General features: G+C 34.3%; 4 protein-coding genes across 4 annotated transcripts; all 4 read left to right on the top strand.

Moving 5' to 3' along the window:
* Positions 1-337: 337 nt before the first annotated feature.
* LOC141430874 (uncharacterized) lies at positions 338-5,662 on the top strand. The gene is made up of 2 exons (XM_074091737.1): positions 338-532; positions 3,957-5,662. Exons 1-2 carry the CDS (start codon positions 488-490, stop codon positions 4,536-4,538), a joined length of 627 nt encoding a protein of 208 aa, XP_073947838.1. The 5' UTR covers positions 338-487; the 3' UTR covers positions 4,539-5,662.
* A 225-nt stretch (positions 5,663-5,887) lies between these two features.
* LOC141431462 (uncharacterized) lies at positions 5,888-9,779 on the top strand. Its single transcript, XM_074092647.1, has 2 exons — positions 5,888-6,144; positions 8,400-9,779. The coding sequence occupies exons 1-2, from the start codon at positions 6,106-6,108 to the stop codon at positions 8,883-8,885; spliced, it is 525 nt and encodes a 174-aa protein (XP_073948748.1). The 5' UTR covers positions 5,888-6,105; the 3' UTR covers positions 8,886-9,779.
* Positions 9,780-10,379: 600 nt separating this feature from the next.
* Positions 10,380-13,134, top strand: LOC141431461 (uncharacterized). Its single transcript, XM_074092646.1, has 2 exons — positions 10,380-10,624; positions 12,226-13,134. The coding sequence occupies exons 1-2, from the start codon at positions 10,541-10,543 to the stop codon at positions 12,793-12,795; spliced, it is 654 nt and encodes a 217-aa protein (XP_073948747.1). The 5' UTR covers positions 10,380-10,540; the 3' UTR covers positions 12,796-13,134.
* Positions 13,135-15,914: 2,780 nt separating this feature from the next.
* On the top strand, positions 15,915-19,202 carry LOC141430873 (uncharacterized). The gene is made up of 3 exons (XM_074091736.1): positions 15,915-16,159; positions 16,397-16,529; positions 17,585-19,202. Exons 2-3 carry the CDS (start codon positions 16,443-16,445, stop codon positions 18,218-18,220), a joined length of 723 nt encoding a protein of 240 aa, XP_073947837.1. The 5' UTR covers positions 15,915-16,159; positions 16,397-16,442; the 3' UTR covers positions 18,221-19,202.
* The last annotated feature ends 428 nt before the right edge of the window (positions 19,203-19,630 follow it).

Raw genomic sequence — 19,630 nt, 5'->3', positions numbered from 1 at the left:
AATTCAGAGAGATAATCCGGCTGTGTGCGGCCGGCCTTATACTTCGTTTTTTAGCATTAGAAAGAACGTATGCGATCTTGACGTGTCTTTTTTTGAAAAACATTTTTGAAAAATAAGTCGCAGCATATATGTAACAATTGACAAGGACATAATGATCATTTACATTCTTTTGCTATCATAAGTACTTAAGTAATACTTAGGTACTGTTCTTTAAAAAGTTTTTCAATAAGAAGACTCGTCAAGATTGTTTACCCTTTTTCTAATGCTATAAGAAACGAAGTATTATATAGGAGCCAATAAAATTTTTACATTGCACTGAGTGGCATTTGAATAGTTTCTACCCACTTATTAAAAAAAAGCATGAAATTAGGTTGTCAGTTACGATTGCAGCATAATTAACTTACTCATCCCAAATAACCTAAGTCTCATTTTGTATTATCACAAAAAAAATATAGGTAAATAATTACATAAATATAAAACATCAAAAATGGATAATAATTTGCCTTATGCAGTGCGTGTAATGGGAATAATGGTAAGTAAAAATATGCATTGTTTCTCTTTTTCATCATCATCATCATCAGACGAAAGACGTCCACTGCTGGACATAGGCCTCCCCCAAGGCTCTCCACTCAGACCGGTCTTGTGCTTTCCGCATCCACCGCGATCCCGCGATCTTAACCAAGTCGTCGCTGCATTTTGTTGGAGGCCTACCGACAGCTCGTTTCTCTTTTTACAAGCTTTTATTTAGTTTCACCTGTGCCGTTGTCTGTCTGTGTATCTGGCAAATTTTAAGTCTCAAATATTTATGGTTACGGACGGTTAGGGCAGGGGAAATTTCGAAAAATCCTTTCTTAGTGCGCGTCTACACCTGTTAATCTGTCATCTCCCAGGATAACAGGATCAAAGGAATTTCGGCACAAATTTGTGCCTCTGGGAGAGGACAGGTTAAGGCACATATAATCGAAATTTCAAGTTTCTTGGGCTGTGCATTGATCTATAAGTCAGTCAGTCAGTCAAAGTCAATATTACTTATATAGATTTTTTTCTGAGTTTGTTGAGTCAATTCGTTTGAAATTTTGAAATAATATACTTTATTGAGACTTTAGTCATCACAAAACAGGATAATTTATGGCTATCGCAAACAAACCGAGTTTGATTCATTTATTTTGTATATAGGTGTATGTATGCCCATTTTAGTTTTGAAAGTGAACTCGCACAGTTTGTACCGCGTTAAGGGGCTTCCTAGCCGGGCTATATTTTCACTGCAATTTGTGGCCGGCAACTATTGGTGTCCCTCTCTTACTCACATGTTAGACAGGGACACCAATAGTTGCCGGCCACATATTGCAGTGAAAATATGGCCCGTCTAGGAGCCCCCTTAGCAGAGCCTGCAGTAAGTGGCATATCGTCACTCAATTGTCACTACTATGAAAATACCGGCCAAGAGCGTGTCGGGCACGCCTTAAATACGGTTCCGTAGCCATTTCGAAAAAAAAGTAATATTTTTATAAGGATTTCGTATTTTATACGGAATCTTCCATAGTTTAGGTATATTTTATACCTTAGGCTGCTATTTACTCTTGAACTACTAATAATTCTCAAGAAAACTTAAACGTTATAGTTTTCCTTGTAAGTTTGATATACTTACTACCATCCTGAATTTTTTCAAGTTTTTCCACCTACCGGTTTAGATTTTAAAGGAGGGGGACCCTCGATTTTAATGTTTTTTTTTTTACTTTAAAGTTGAATATTTTGCAAACAATCACTGAATCGAAAAATCGTTTCAGTGACCCTCTAATGGTTTTAAAAGACCTTTCCAACGATACCCCACACTACAAGATTGGATGATTGGGTGATTTTTTTATTGTACCATTTTGTCGGCACTGTTTATACATATATTCGTGCAAAATAACAGCTTTCTAGCATTGATAGTCCCTGATCAAAGCCGCGGACGGACAGACAGACAATCAGACATGGCGAAACTAAAAAGGTTCCGTTTTTGCCATTTTGGCTACGGAACCCTAAAAAGCCCGTATCTCAAAATTGAAAATATTTCTGGGTGAACTTTATGAACATTATGATATGATTATGAATGAATTCTGACCATTTCACGATGTTGTTTTCCTAATAAACATTTCTCACACACTATATTCTCACTTTCAGATACATATTTTATATTTATTCGAGTATACGCTTTACATAGGAAAAATTTTGATAAGCAAAAATTGAATGCCATTTTGACAGCGTCAAAATTTTGTTTTGCAAAGTGGCATTCCACTTTTGTTTCTGCTTCCGTTTTTTGATACAGGTTTAAAAAATTAATCGTAAACATTTTATTTTTTCTTTTAGCTATGGCTCTAACCTGACCATCTTTGATCCCGCGGGATCTTGTTATGGTTATGGTGGTGGTGGTTCTCTTGGTGGTGGGTTCAGTTACGTTTGCGTTGGTTATTTACGTTTTTTATGTGGAGGGAGGGCGGGTTAAATTGCATGAAAAAACATTTTTTCCAACTCAAACGTAGCTGTTTCGCACGACTTCGCCTCTTTATTTGGCGGAGGAGCAAGACAGATATTCCATTTATTTGAACCAATACCTTCTATAGCTACCTCGTTTCCGTCACCTACGGTTACTTTACCCAGGTCCGTTTTTAACTGAAGGATCTCGAACAAGTTTCTATCCCAGCTCATGTGCTCACTTGCCCCGGTGTCCAGGCACCAGTCTTCTCTCTTCACTTTCTCTTTCTCCTGTGTTCCTATAAACGCATCGTGACATTTTTCTTTCCTGTTGTAATTTGTACCTTCAGTCTTTTTCTCTTTCCTGAACCAACAGTCCCTTGCCTTATGTCCATATTTCTTGCAATAAAAACAATTTCTGTCTCCACTTTTGTCTCTCTGCTCTCTTCTAGCTTTACCAAAAAGTTTCTGTACTTTTAACACTATTTCATCCACCTATTTTGGCATTCTCTTCCTCTACTATAAGCAATCTAGAGGTCATCTCAGCTAGGGTTTGTTTCTCACTGGACACGGACTCCCACGCAGATCTGAAATGTTTGTATGACTCTGGCAGTGCCATTCATATATTAGTTATAACCATATTATCAGAGACAAGCTCTTTACACTCTTTCAACTTCGTCTGGATATGCTCAATTTTTGAAAAGAAATCTGACATTGACTCGTTTTCGTACTCGAGAGAAAAGAATTTTTGTTGTAACAAATGAACGCTCACCTCGGATTCTTTCTGGTAGACCGTATTTAATTTTGTCCAAATCTCTTTCGCTGTTTCACATGATAGTAAATGCGAAAGCGGTCCCTAATCCATTCGAGTGACTAGCAGTTCTTGGGCTTTGGCATCATTTTTCATCCATTGCTTTAACAGTTCCGGTTTTTCAGTTTCTGCCGGTTTCACCAATTTGCCCGTTACCAGTTCGTACAATCCTCTCCCTTTCAGGATTACCTTTATTTGAAACTTCCATGTCGGCCAATTATTACTTCCGGTTAATTTTAAACTAGACCCGGCAATTTCAGATTCCATCTTTCCTCGGTACTAACGAATCTTTCAATTCACCTGCACCGTTGTTTTTACGCTTCTGCTACCATATTATGATGTGGATATTATGACTAGGTGCGAGGAGATCGAAGAGAAACAATTTTATAACTGTAGTACGAGTATTATATTTCGGAAGGCACACGACAGACAAGTTTTTTTCTAGTTACTTAGGTAACCTAGTGTTGCTACAAATAATATACGTAAAACAACATTGCCATATTATAACAATATATTTTCTAGCTTCGCGTTATACCGTGAAATAGAATACCGTGTAATAATATAATTATTATTAATATAATAATATTTATATTATAATAAATGATTGATTAAGCTATAATGATGCAAATATCCCTATCAATGAACTGTAACCATGTACCATGGTCGTTTAATAATAACTTATCTTTTTCAGTGTTTGGTGGCCATAATATTGTTTTTCTTAATCTGTCTATGCCGAGGTTTGTGTGAGAAATGTTTCGATAGAGAAATTAACAGAATTTACCCAGAGGACATAGTAATACACAATATGGGAGCCACCGAACAGCCCCTGCCTAGTTATGAGGAAGTTACTAGACCAGCAAGTGCTGTAACTACAAGGCAACTTCAACGACGTCGTCGTAACCATAGACATGATAAACTTACTTCTGATCATGTCAATAATAATGAAAAAGTAGATACCAATACACAATTAGATGGAGATTCTACAGAAGAAAGTACCATAGGGGATGGTGACAATGATAATGAAAGCAGTGGTATACGCAATATTGGAAATGACAGCGGTATAACAATAAGTTTGAGGAAAGTTGTAAAATTAAGTAACAGGAAAAAAATAAGTAACAAATCTGATGTAGTGGATGACAGCGGTATCAAATCTGACAGTGGTAATGATACCTTTGATAAAGGTGATGATATTAAAAGCAACTATAATACTGCTAGTGGTAGCAGCGCAGGAGGTGGAGCCTCCAGTGCAACATCACCTTGGATTAATTTTTAATAAATTGCAGATTGCATTGGGCGGCCGGATAGTGAAATGGTCAGAGAACCTGATTAGATAACTTAAGGTCCTAGGTTTGATCCCCGGTTGGGCGGATATAAATATTGGCCACCTTTTTTTAAAGTACTAAATTATTTCTTTTTGACACTGAAATATTTAAATTATTTGTACTTCTCGTGTTTTTTGTTTGTTTTTTTTTTTATCAACGAACCAGTTTTCCTTTTTCATTAACTATCAAATACGTTTTTTTATTTTGTTTAATCGGTTTTAATGTGAACCAGTTTTTTTTATTTTATTCGTTCTGTAGGTACTCTGTACACAACTAATAATTCTATTGAATTAATTAAATAAATAAATTTTTTATAGGTTCGTGATTGAATAAAACTGTTACCGTTACTTGAATTTATTTTTCTAGTGCTTAAAATAAATTGCTCTCCTTACACCTCTGCTTTAGTTCTTTCTATCTTTATATAAAAGTATTTAGCCAGTTTTTGTACCTATCAAATAATTTATTTTCACAATTGCATAGGTACGTTTTTATTTTTATTTTAATTAGTAACATGGATGGATATGACCGCATTGGTTTGAACTTTTTATTCACTTTTGATTGTGATCTAATATTTTATTAAGGACCTATTTAGCGATTTTTTTGTTTGATGTTCATAAGAATTTTGATTTTATATTTATTTAGTTTTTTAATTTGCAATCAACACAATTTACATTCATGTATACAAATAATTATTAAAAACAACAATTTTAAAATTATTTCTTAAGTAAGTACCTACCTAGAGGTAAACTAATTTAATATCGACTATTCATTATATAAATATGTAAATATTTTTATTTGATTTTGTGCATAAATAATTCTTTTTTATCTTAAAGTACCATTTCACTACTTTTTCGTACTAAATTTTTAAGCCTATTACAGATTTATCAATGAAAATAACTTTCTTTCTTTTTCTTTTCTTTGCTATCTACTTCACCAAAAACATCACTCTTGGAGACACGCGCTTTTCCGCTACAATATTATATACATTTTTGACTTCATTGTATATTTATGGAATTTTAATTGAAAACCTGTTAAGTATATTATTATAATGCAACTTGATTAAAATACATAATGTAAGCAAAATAATGAGTTTTTTATTGTACTTAGGTACATACGTGAATTTCTTAAAGATAGACATTCTTCTTGAGTTCTCAAGAACAATAAAAATATTACTATAATCGTTATTGCATTAAAAGTTTTAATTTTAATTTAAAACTGAGGAGGGTAGGTACATCATTATGTATTATGAATGCTACCGTCATTTTTAATAAAAATAGACCCAAGCAGCCAATTCAATTTGCCCTGCACAACTGACATTTATTATGTAGCTTACCCTTTCATTTTCATCTTTTACTAAATCACCTGTTGAGATAGAATCGCTTCGTCAGTGTTATTATAAGTTACCCCCTGAAAAAGAACTGGATGAACTTATTGATGTGGATTTGCAATGCAATAAAGTGAAATATTGACAGTGTTTTGAAATACACAATACACGTGTACAAGTTGCATTAGTCGATAATGGAAACCGTCCAGATAATTCAATTACTTTTGATAGCGGTAAGATAAATCTAAATATTTATAATACAGTCGAGGAAATTTAATCACGCACCATTTGTGCTACTAAAGTCGTATAGGCATCCCATCTGCTAAAGAAATCATAGCGAAGAAGTTTCATCCTGGTACGTGATTCTATTTTAATTACCCGACTGCGAAGAAGGAGGGTTATGTGTTTGACCCGTATGTATGTATCTCTATTCTTATGTCCTCTCGTAACTACCCAACGGATGAACCGATTTTAATAAATGATACGTCATTGGATTTGTCTTAATGACACGAGTGACACTGGGTACATTAAATTAGTAAAAACATAAAATGGCGGATTTTTAGCGCCAAATTGCGAGTCTTCAAAAAATTTTTTTATTCAAACCTATCGAGTAGGGTATTAAAATGAAGGGATTTAAAAACAAATTACAAAAATACATACAAGTCATGTGTTTTTATTTACCGTTTTCGCAAAAAAGTATGAAATAAAACAATAAATTTAAATAATCAAAACCCGACTGCGTTCTACAACTCTGTTAAGTAGCCAAGTTAAACTTCAACAGTCAAGACCCCACTAAAATCGCGAGCAGCTCAAAAATTCTTAGTACCTAATGGGTCCCGACTGTTGAAGTTTAAGTTAGCTACTTAACATAGTTCTAGACCACTACGACCACGTCTTATTTTCTCCTTTTAAGTATTTTTTAACGCAATCGGGTTTTGATTTTTTGGACATTGGTTACACGCTTATCTGGTGTTAATGCATCACTATCTATTATCGATTCGTCAGTTTGAGAGGATTAGAGTTAAACTGACACAAGTGTTAGCTGGCAACCATACTGTCTTAAATTTTGTCCATTCAAATCTAATACCTTTAAACGAGCAATTTTTTTGTATACTATATATAATAAAATCAGAATCTTGAAAACTGCTCCAACGATTTCGATGAAATTTGCTATGTGGGGGTTTTTGGGGATGACAAATCGATCTAGCTTGGTCTTATCTCTGGGAAAACGCTTATTATCGAGTTTTAGCTGGAGCAAAGCTCGGTCGCCCAGGTACTTTCAATAAAAAGGCAACATTATTTTGTTAGGCAGCCTGGTAGTGGTAGCATTATGGTTTGACCTATGGCATCTCATCGTAAAGTCCTGGGTTCGAGCTTGGGCTCACACCTCTGAGTTTTTTCGAACTTATGAGCAAAATTATATTAAAAAAATACCATGAGTATTACCATACCTAAGAAAAAATTAAATGATGTGTCATATAACCTGACCTTACCAACAAAAAGTTGAAAAACACCCGACTTTGTCACTTGAAAATTCAATATCTCAAAAACGGCTAAGCCGATTTTGATAAAACTGTCTAAGAACCATCACTAGAAAACCTACTTTAAAAAAAACCGCATTTAAATCTGTCTACCCGCTTAAGAGCTACGATGCCACAGACATACAGACACACAGACACACATAGCGGTCAAACTTATAACAGCCCTCTTTTAACGTCGGGCGTTAAAAAAAGAAATTGTAAAATAAATATTCATCTTGGCCTTTATACCTCCCACTACATGGCACAGGTTGCCTTCCAGAATTAGAAGTGTAGAGGCACATGTAATTGATAACTTTTAAATTTAATTCATATAAATTCTGAAAAATTTGGAGATATGAGCCTATAGGTAGGTATAGCTGCCAGCCTGTAGCAGTAGTATTTCTAAGTGTATGTTCAAAGAACCGATTTTACTCAATAATCATTGAACTTTGAACGAGGAAGAAATTACTAAAGGCTTGTTTGGACTAGGCTAGTATTTTAGTCTAGTAGCGAGTAATTTAGTAGCTAAACGTGTTTGAACACCAAATAATTAGTCGAGCAGATTAGTAAGTAATTTAGTCGAGTCAATCCATTTTATTCTATTTTTTTTAGTAGTTTAGTAGTGAGTAGCACTCCCCACCACACGTCCGTGCTTACTCGGCCGCCGGCTAAACAAGTCCGAACCTGTCGATTTACTCGAGTTCATTAGTTGGCGTGAAAATGTCGTTTCGTTGGAGCGAGGAAAGGAACGAACGATTTTTAGGCAGTAGCGAATAGTTTAGCTACTAAATTACTCGCTACTAGACTAAAATACTAGCCTAGTCCGAACAAGCCTTAAGATAGGATGTGGTTATTGAGCCAGAGTGAAAAGTAACGATGATAAGAGGCTATAAAGTCAAACCACTAAGCTGTTCACGTTACCTGTTGTAAATGTAACTCAGAAAGATTGATTAATTTTATTATTTCAGGTAGGGTTGTTTGCAATAAGCGTGGGATGTTGGCAGTGCTGGAAAATAAAAAACACCAGAAGAAATAGGGCTGTCGAAGTAAATATACATATAGTACCAACTGGCGCACTCCAACCACCAGGATATACAGAATCTAACAATACACATATGCAATCGCAAAGCCCTGCATGTGATATGAGTACGAATAATGTTAACAAAGACGGAACAAATGACACTGGTACAAAATTTGACAAGGGTGATGCTATTGGCAAAAAATATAAAATGGATGGTGGCAACAATGGCAAAGATAATAATGCATGTAATATTAGTGATGACAGTGGCTTAAAATCTAGCGGGGAAGATTGTGACGCAACTTCTAAGAACAGGGATGATAACCATGCTGAAAGCAATAGCGGTGTCAAATTTAAAAGTCATAATGATACTGTTGAGAAGTTAGATGGTGGAAGTACCGATTATGAGGGTTTCCTTAAATTTAATTTTAATTAACAGTATTACCATAAAGACAAGAGTAATGTAATTACAATTTCTGTAATTTTATTTTTCACATTCATCCTTATAATTTTCAATATTAAAATTTTAAAGAAACTCTGTACATGGTGTTAAAAAGTTATGTACTATAATAACATGATTTTTTTACACCCTTATATTAAGCCTGATTTAGACTAGTCAGAAAAATCGTGCTGGTTGTATTGATTACATTAAGAGGCCGTTGATTCAACAAGCACGTAGTGGTCAACCAAGCACCGCAATGTAATGAAACATGCACGATTTTTTTGCAAGTATAAACTGGGCCTTAGATACATGTATCGTTAACAAGTAAGTAATTTTAGTGCAGCTAATTAGTATTAAGACTTAATAATAATAACAACAGCCTTTATTAAAATTATGAATTTACATAACTTCATAATAACTAATCTTGAAACACAGTATCCATTTCCACGTTTGCCTTTGCCAATCCAGCTGTCTCTATAAATTTCTGTCTCCAGATGACCTAGTCCATAAGTTGCCTGCCATTGCCTTGATCTCATTGGTCCAGCGTTTGAATGGTCTACCTAGTTTCCTTATTTTATAGATAGGGTACAATTTATTGTTTTGCTCCATTTGTCTATTCCTCTTAATAAGTGATCTGTCCATTAATATTAAGTCTTATACTGAAACAGTTTAAGATGCTTTTAGTACTGACAGCGATAAAGTTCTACGGGGTTAAATTACTTTTAAGCTTGACAGTTCAGACCATGCAGAAATAAATAGATAGGTACACTTAAGTATTTGTGTCACAAAATTGGTTTCACTTTTGTTAATTTCTTATTTTATGTGTTAAACTTTAATATGTTTGTATTTTTGACGTCGAATAAATATTTTTCATTAATTATCTCATAATACGTATTTTTTTTAAGTTCTTATAAACTAACTTACTTAAGCTGTGTTATCAAGGTCACCAGAGTAATTCCTGAATCAATTATTTCTGAAGTACTTTAACAATATATCATTAATGGAACACTAAGAAATAATTCATTTCTGGGGGCATAGCAATACACCATCTTTTTCTCGAAGTATTTTATGTAGGTTCTTGGGAGCTGCTCAAAATATTAGAAAGAATGTAATAGTAAACGGAACTTGTATGGAATCCCACGAGATGCCAAATTTTAGGCAAAATTACTTTTTTCTCATATTAAAGTTACGCTTGGCTGTTTATGAAATTTTACTACTTTTTACTTGCACAGTATTGTTATGTTTATTTTAATATTTTGACCTTTATCTTATTTTGTCAAATTTGACAATAATTCAATGAAAAATAGTTAGAAACGTTTTTTATGTCACATTTAAAAACTTAGGAATAGTAAAAAATTTGTTAGTACAAAAATAAAAGACAAAAGAGGATATCTGTAATTGTGTAACGAATCCTGCCGTTATTATCTTAAATAAAATTTTATGGTATTTCATTTTAAATTGAGGTGGTTTTAAATCGTGTCTACCCCACTATTTCGATTTATTCACGCACCATCTGTTTAGACGAAAATTGCTTATAATGATAGCGACAACATCTCTCAACATCGCAAGTAACGTATTTGTATCAATTCAAACTCTTGATTGAAGTATATTAAGTGTTTTAAAGACTACAGGACAGACAAAGCTTAAACATGGATCTAGTGAAAAGAACTTTTGAAAAATGGGATCCAAAATTGTCTGAAGTAGAATTACACTTTCGTTTGTTACTGCTAGCGGTAAGTTTGATGAAAATGTTCCTGACAAAATACTAACAAAAACTGTAGATATAAGCCTAAAAGATCTTTACCTACGTAATAAATGTGGAAGTTAACCGTGTTCCCGATACATAACCAAACCATCTGACATAACTAGCACTGGAAGGGGCCAAATAATAATATTTCTTACTTCAAATAGATTTCGGTAATGTAATTGTAGTCACTTTTAGTGTTAATTTAGGGTACAATGACGAGCGAAGCGAGGAGTGTTAGGTTCAAATTGCAACCATAACGCGCGAGCTGAGCGAGCGAAGCACCACGTTCCAATTAAATTAGGGAATAATTTAGCACCAACCAGTGCTAGTTGTGTTAGTTGGTTATTTATGCGCTTGGCATTCCATTTGAAATTTATTCGGCCCTAACGGCCATCTGAGGCCGTATTGTCTAACGTTTGTGACACTCGCGATTACAATCAAATGACAGTTTTTGTATCAGAAAACTGTCACTTGATTGTGATTGCGAGTGTCAGAAACGTTACGTAGTAGACCATCTGGTCTCTGTGCTACAGGTATAGCTCGCCTATTGTCATTTGAATATTGACTTGTAACTATTGAATACTTTGTTATTTTTAAAGTACATATTTATTATACTTCCACGTTATGTACGGTCAGCATCAAAAGTAGCTGCATACTTTTGTACTTTGTCGTTTTACAGCAATGTACAAATACATATTTGGGTGACCTGTCGTTTCAGACAACTATTGACAGATTTTTCTTTTGGCCGAGCAACGTTTGGTATAATTTCGTTACGCCTATTATTCGTTTCGCCGAGTGGTCGATAGGAAGAATAGCGATATGCAGATTTACTTTTAGTCGATTGTTTGTTTCGTAATTGTTTTAGTTGTTCGAACAACTGTTCGCCGAAACACGATAAGCAGTTATCGCATGACATCAAAATGTGTGGTTAGGTGCGACGACGAGCGTCAGCGAGGAGGAGTGTTAAATAGAATTGTGACCAACAACGCACGAACCGAGCGAGCGAAGCGAGCGTGCCGTGGCAGCGGCCGGCGAGTGCCAAAACCGAACTGCTGGCATCGCGACTTTGTTTTTACTTCAATATAAAATAAACACAAATTCGAAAGCGAAAAGTTGTTCGAGCAAACGTTGAAAATGTGTAGTGATTAATCGGCTAAATGAATTTCTGTTAATAGTTGATCGGCTTGCTGACTCACAAGCCAACTGAATAATGTACTAAAGGTTGAGTTACGAAACGTTGGTCTGCGAAACAACATCTGCGTACAAATTTATTGGCGTACGTTATTCTGCGAAACTTGGTCTGCCAATCAATAATCTGCGTAAAAATTGTCGGCGAATCATTAGGTAACTACATGTTTGACATAATACATACAAATTTGACAAATGTGTTAAAATGCCAAAGTAAAAATGTAATCCGCTACTTTTGATGCTCACTGTACTAGGTTATGTCTGGTTCAATATAATGCAATACAAATATTCTTTATTGATCACCAAAAACAGTAAGACACTACAACTTACAGACATTACAAAAATAAACAGGTAGAAAATAGGCTGGTTCATTGTATTAATTGATTTTATTTCTTTTAGGTGGGGATGGTTATAATAAGCGTTTGCTGTTGTTGTTGCTACTGCTATAACGAATGGGGCAATAGTGAAACGTCAAGTATTGACGATGCGGGCGTACATGAAATACGAGAATTCGAAGTGCTCCCACCAAGTGATGATGAAGCTGCTGGAGCATCTAGAAATCTACTATCAGGCTTAAAAGTTTCCACTTCTGATGGTAACGAAGATATCAGTATCCAATCCGATAGTGGAGAAAGCACTAGTGAAATTGTCGTAGTTATTAAATCTAATACTGAAGATCATAGCGGTGGCACATTTACTATTGAGAATGATACTTGTTTAAATAGTAGTAACAAGAATGACAAAGATGATACATCTCATACTACAAATGACAGCGATACTAAAACTAAAAGCGAAGACACTGTAGACAAAGAAAACACTTTGAATGATAGAAGTAAACAATGTTGCAGTCAGGAGGATGACTGCGGTAAAGCTGGTGTTGAGGGTAATAGTAGCAAAACTGAGGCTGCAAGCGTGACTAATGTAGACAGCGAGGACTTAGAGGCCAAAAACACTACACTCTGTAGATAAGAATAACTATGTACTGACATAGATAAGTTTTTAAATAATTGCAGACCAACGAATTAGCGTATATTACTTATCATCATCATCAGCCGAAAAACGTCCAGTGATAAACAAAGATCTGCCCCCCTAAAACGTAAAAATGAAAAACTTTTTTTTTTATTCAACTGGATGGCAAACGAGCAAGTTGCTTGTTGAGAACTTGTTGCTTGCATCTACAGATTTAGTAAATATTATATTGCAATTGTGTTTTGTCGGAAAAGTTCGTGTTTATCTTGCTATCTCAACTAACTTACTGAAGCTAATTGAGATAGAAAGACAAAAACGAGCCTATCCAATAAAATACGATGGAAAAACATTATTCAATAAATCTACCAGTTGCGAACTCGTAAGGTGATTTTCCACTGGCGAGACGAGACGAGGCGAGACGAGAATTGAAATTTGTATGGCGCGGCGGCCGCGGCGGGCGCGCGAGAATGCATATAAATTTCAATTCTCGTCTCGCCTCGCTTCGTCTCGCCTAGCCGGTGGAAAATTGAGAGACCTACTAACGTTGCATCTTTCAGTTCTTTTTTCCTCACTGGGCTTCTGTTATTTGATGTAGCTTGACAGGTTGCTACTTAAAATTACATATTCTTGCAGGATTTACAATAATTTGCATAACAACGCTAACTTTTACTTTGTATTATATAATATAAACGAAGTAGATTAGATAACAACACATTGCACAATAAAATAAAAATATTATTTATTGAACACAACAAATCAAAAAATAATAATACTGGAATAACTAAAATAAAAAGATAAATATAAGGCAGCCTTATATTTTAAGCTTTACATAATTTACATTTGACATAATGCGTGAACACAAAAAATGTATAATAGTCACCTTGAATAATGTTTAAAACGCATAATGTACATTTTATATAACAAATGAAAGTAAACAACTGTAAGACAGAGTCGACAGAGCTCAGCGCCACGGAGCTCCTATTTTGGGTTATTATGGCGTTTTGTGCGTTGATAAAATACTAACCTAACCTATAACTTATGTTATAATCTTCCACTGGATCTTATTATGTAAAGTGATATTATGCCCACTAATCGTTAAGCATTATCAAAATTAAATGTTGTATGAATTTCGATCAGTAGGTAATAAAATGTCATTATTCTATTTGAACGTTATGTCAAAAGTTGTTATGATAAATGAGTGTTATGTTTCATGTTATTCAAAAGTCATACTTTTTAACAGTTGTGCATTTTGTTGTTAGCTAAGCGTTTATTGTGATTTACGTGATTAATTGAAACGTTGTTATACAAAAAGTTTTTGTAGTTATTAAACGGCACTAAAAGAAATAAATATCTGACAAGTTATAGAGTATAAAAATTAAAACAGACTGTATAAATTGAACATAATTATAAAGTTGAATTTAACTTTAAGTCATAATCATTGAACAAAACGTTAAACAAAATATTTATTATGAAATTGTAATTATTATTTCATAAAATGCTAAAGTACTTATTATGACTGGAAATATTTCATTTATGAAATAAATAGTTAATTTACCGATAACCGTTTTAGTTACCGACTATTTCTATTACTTGTACATTGTGCTGTAAAAAGTTTTTAAAAACCGGCCAAGTGCGAGTCGGGCTCGCGCACCGAGGGATCTGTACAGTCAACGGCAGAAATATATATTTACAAAAGAAAATTTCGAATAGTTAAACTACTACTACTAACTATTTAGTTTAAGTTTCAGTGGTTTATTTATAATTACGGTTTTTTTGATAATGGCCTGTGACAGACAGACGGGCATGTATAGCGACACTAATAAGATTCAAGGTAATTTTCCACCGGCGAGGCGAGATGAGACGAGGCGAGACGAGAATTGAAATTTTTATGGCGGTGCCCGCGGCGGTTTGCGGTGGGCGCGCGAGAATGCATACAAATTTTAATTCTTGTCTCGCCTTTTCAATGATTCTTCTTGTCTTCGGGGGAAAATCACCATCAGGATCTCCCCACATCTATCGACGCAGAATCTAATTTAGCTGACCAATAAATGACCACGCAATAAGAGCGAAAAAGACGTCTTTCCGTCGGTAAACGTTTATATGCTAATATGCTTTGAGAAACAGGGCCCTGATGTTTAACTTCTCATAATACACGCCGCCCGATTTCTTCTTCACCAGCCTTATTTTCTAACGCACTCATCACAATCGTTTAAGACAAGGTTAGAAAGAGATCTTGAATGCCATCGTTAACATGAGCGTGTTAAGCTGGGTCCACACTTGTATCATTTTGCCGATCACAGTCGCATGCTCGCATGATCGCGCTGTTTTTGCGTCCACAATATTAACGACCTTGATACGCGTCGGTGGACCCAGCTTTAGACAACACGGCTTCTGGTCAAAATAGGTTTGAGTACGGTACCCTAAAAACGTAGTTTATTAGATAATTTTGTAATAAAAGATGGATATGCTGAGATTCAGCGTGACGGCGGTGTTTTATTGGGAGAGAGTAAGTCAATACAACGAGACAATAAAGGCATGGCAAGGTAAGGCTAGACCTACGAGAAAGTGTAAGTAGCAGTACATTGCGGCGCTCGATTGACTACTTTAAACTATATCGAAAATACAAACTGAAATATAGATGCCTAACCAGAAAAATAAGACCAGTGCTGGGAATCGAACCCAGGTCCTCGGCATTCCGTGCCACGTGCTATACCATTACACCACCACTGGACACAGATACAGACACGAATTTCTCCTATGCACCACATATCTCAGTTTGTTTGTTTTCTTAAGCAGCGACACTAGCGACATCTATGCTGTAGCCCTCATCGATAAACTTTCAGCACCCCATTGGAACTAACCGCTCACCCGGACAAGAGATGTCGTTATTAAGCTATCAAATTAAGATTGTTTTTTTTTGGAATCTTTTTGTATTTTTTATTTCAATTCCAAATTTTTTCAATTTCTTTGTAACAAAAAATTTGGAATTGAAATAAAAAATACAAAAAGACTTTAAACTAGTTCTCTTTATTGCCCCGCAATGTAATGCAATTCGCATTTTTCTTCCATGTCTACGTGTGTAAGTTTTAGTGCGACCGCTCTCTGCAGTATGACGTCAGAAAGAGACTTGTCAAGCGTCCAGGCAAAATTTTTCTCATTCACTCAAGTAGCACACTGAAGAATTTAAAAAGCGTGTATCTGAACGTTCATACATACTTAATTAAAAAGCATAATACTAATAAATCTTACATCCAGCATTTATAAATGACGTAATTCATTTGTCAAATTTCGTTCTAAGCACTCTTAATTGCTGGCAAGATAGTTCACTCAACGCACATGGTGTAAAGACCGCTTTATACGAGTAGTAAGTAGGTTATTTTATATTTATTTTTTAACAATTACAACCGTATTTCATTGTGGACAAAAGTGATTGTGCATTGCACTGAGAAGCATTTGTATAAAGCATTTTACCCTGTCATTTCGAATTATTTACGTACCCTCTTTTTAGATCACAACTGCTTGATGAAATGACGAAATCTCCTTGGAGTATTAACATTTTGACTTTTAATAATTGAGATAACTGATTGTGTTTGAATTTTAGCGAATTTTGCTGACATAATTTTGAAGATCTACCATTAAGATAAATAATGGATGTATACAAAACTTATAAAGAATTTAACTCGGGGGTGAACGAAATGGAGATACTTGTTCATTTAACAGTGACAGTGGCACTGGTAAGTTTAAATTTGAATTTTAGGTTTCTTAGAACATTTAGTTGTAGCTGGTGTTGTTGTTTGTTGTAGCAATTAGTTGTAGTTTTGTTGTGAAGAGAAAGAAATAAATCCATACACAACATTATAAATGCGAAAGTGTGTTTGTATATTTGTGTGTTTGACCGTCTTTGGCATAGAGATAGTTTATGGGCCCGAGAGTGACATAGGCTACTTTTAATCCCGGAAAAATGCACAGTTCCCGAGGGAACACCGCGCGATAACCGAATACCACGCGAATATGCACGCTAAGGTGAATTTTATGAACCTTTATTTATTTATTTAATTGGAGAACAAACAGAAATAAGTATACAGAAGATGATACAAGTATTCTTATTACTATGACTAAAATTAACATGCACTTACTCCCTAAACAGATCTCACTAAGGCACATGTGTGATGATTTCTAGCCAACGTACACTTCACCGAAAACTAACCGGTCGGAGTACGCTAATAAGCACGTTAGTCGAAACAAAGCAGAGTAGCCAGTACGGTACCCCTACCAATAACAATAATCTACTTATACTTTACTTTCTCCAACAATAGTAAAGCCCTAAGCTTTGACACAGTTCGATGCTATAAAAATATAAACAAATATAATGTAATGTAAATAAACAATGAACAGTGACGTACAGTCGAACAAATTGAAGCATGACCTAGGGTGGAATCTTTGTGCTACTAATGTCATGTTGACATCCCATACTTTTTTCAAGGAAATCATAGTGAAATTGATTATTAAAAGGCTCCACCCTGGGTCACGTTTCAATTTGTTCGAGTGTACCTATATGATTTTTAGCGCATTAATTTACTCATGAAAGTGTGCTATTTTAGGTTTTTGTATTTGTCATGATGTATAATGGCGAAGTATGATGATTTCGTACGTGGTCAGATTCTCATACTTTGATTGAACCTGAAATACTAAATTGAAATTTCAAAATTAAATTAATCACAATCTGTTTATTATTCTAATCACAATTCGATTCTAATTCTATTAATTTGTTTCATCTCATTTATTTTAGATTACGATATCGTTACTGTACTGTTGCTGCTGCTGTTGCCTGTGGATAAATAGCGGTGATCCGATTAACTCAGAGTCAAACTCAGAGTTTGACTCACGGATCTTATTACAAGAAATAGAAGACATTGAACACCAGTCAGAAAATTATGAAGAAGAACTCAGAAGGGCTAGGAAAAGACGTCGACGACAACTTGGAATAATTGAAGAGGATAATATTACTTCTGATGTTAACGATGATATCGGTATTCGATCTGATAGTTGGGAAGCTAATGAAGAAAGTTACATTGGAGAATATGCCAATGAGTATGTAATTATTAATACTGATGATCCTGATGATCGTAGTGGTGACACATTAGATCATACAAAAGACAGTGATTTGAATTGTAGTAGTGGAGATTTAAAAGATGTACCTAATGTTTCCAAAGATAATGATATCAAATCTAATAACGATGAAGACATTGTTGACAAATGTGACAGTTCTAATAAAACAAGTCACCAAGTTGACAAATTATGTGGCACTTCGAATGAAACAAGTAACCAATGCAGTCAGGATGATTGTGATAAAAGTAACGTTGAGGATTATAATAACAAATGTAATGCTTCTAACGGAAGTGGTAAAGTAGACACTGAGGACTAAAGACTGCAAGGCTAAAGATAATTCAGGGTCATAGATAGAGTTAAGACCTGTTGCCAAAGACGAATTTATAATAATTTCTGGATTATGAGTCAGTTTTTACCAATTACAGCATTTAATTTTTATAGTTTTAGGTGTTTGTACTTTTGTAGATTTTTAATTAGTTATAAAAGTTCGATTTTAATAGCGTGTAAATTTCGAAGACAAGTATACCTACTTCTAATTCTAAACCTAGAATTTGTGGAGTTGTGTGTGTGGATTTGAATTTACTTTGACACTGTGGAAAGAATTTAAAAATAATAAGAAGACTAGAGACAGAGCTTCTAAATCTAGTATATTTATCTAAATATAGTTCTTTTTAATATCGTTTCTATTCAAATTGTTAACTTTAAATTTTAATTGGTACTTTAAAGCCTCTTTTTTATTGTTCAGTTAACTAACATAATTCTACTTTTATGTCACTTTTTATTCTTATTAACTTTCATTCTGACTAATTAAATTTTAATTTAGTTAAAATTAAAATAAATCCACTAATAATATTATTAATAGTATTTTTTTTAGTTGATTGACGAAACGAGAAAATACCTGGCTAATTAAAGAAAAGAACAAAATAATCTTATCAACAGATAAAGCATATTCAAATATGAAGTTTAAATTTGATTGGTTTTTTTTAAAGTCAAAATGACATTGCTTTGTTATAAAAATATTTATATTTTTTAACATAATTTTACTACTTGAATATTTTATTCAAATTATAAATCATTATTTTTAATCGTACATTATAACTACTTAACGTTAAAGGTTCTTAAAAATACATCAATATTATTTAGGATCTAGCTAGATGTATTTAATCTAGATTCAAACTAACAACATGTTTAAATTAATATATTATTATTATGTTCGTCAATGGAGTGAGCATTCACTTAATTTACCTTAATTTTATTATATAATTAAGTGATGATTAAATACATTGACACGTTCGTTATTTTTATTTTTATTTTCTTTAGTACTTACAAAGAGTCCTTAAAGATTCGTCATCTCTAATTGTGTACTGTACCTATGAGCTTAGACTTATTAGCTTTTCACTTTCAATTACGTAGTTGCTGGGTAGTCACTAGTCAGCCCCGGTACCCCGTTAAATGTATGTATGTAAAGGCAAGTATGGTAGCTGTCCCTTATGCCAGTGTTTACTAACCGGCTAGCGTCCATACATTTACCACCATGTAAATATTTCTTAAGCCAGCACGTTTGAAAAAGCATAGTCATACTTTTGTAATCAATTTAAATACTACTTTAATAGTACATTGTGTCGTTAAGGGCGGTAAATAAGGAATTACGAACGAGACTCTATTAGACTGAGGGCTTTAATGAGTCGATGTTCGTAATTCTAGTACCGCCCGTGCGACGTACAAT

The sequence above is a fragment of the Choristoneura fumiferana genome, chromosome 9 (genome assembly GCF_025370935.1).
Source record: "Choristoneura fumiferana chromosome 9, NRCan_CFum_1, whole genome shotgun sequence".
Classification (NCBI taxonomy): Eukaryota; Metazoa; Arthropoda; class Insecta; order Lepidoptera; family Tortricidae; genus Choristoneura; species Choristoneura fumiferana.
Note: the sequence above shows the minus strand (reverse complement) of the source record. Positions and strands in the feature narration are given on the sequence as shown.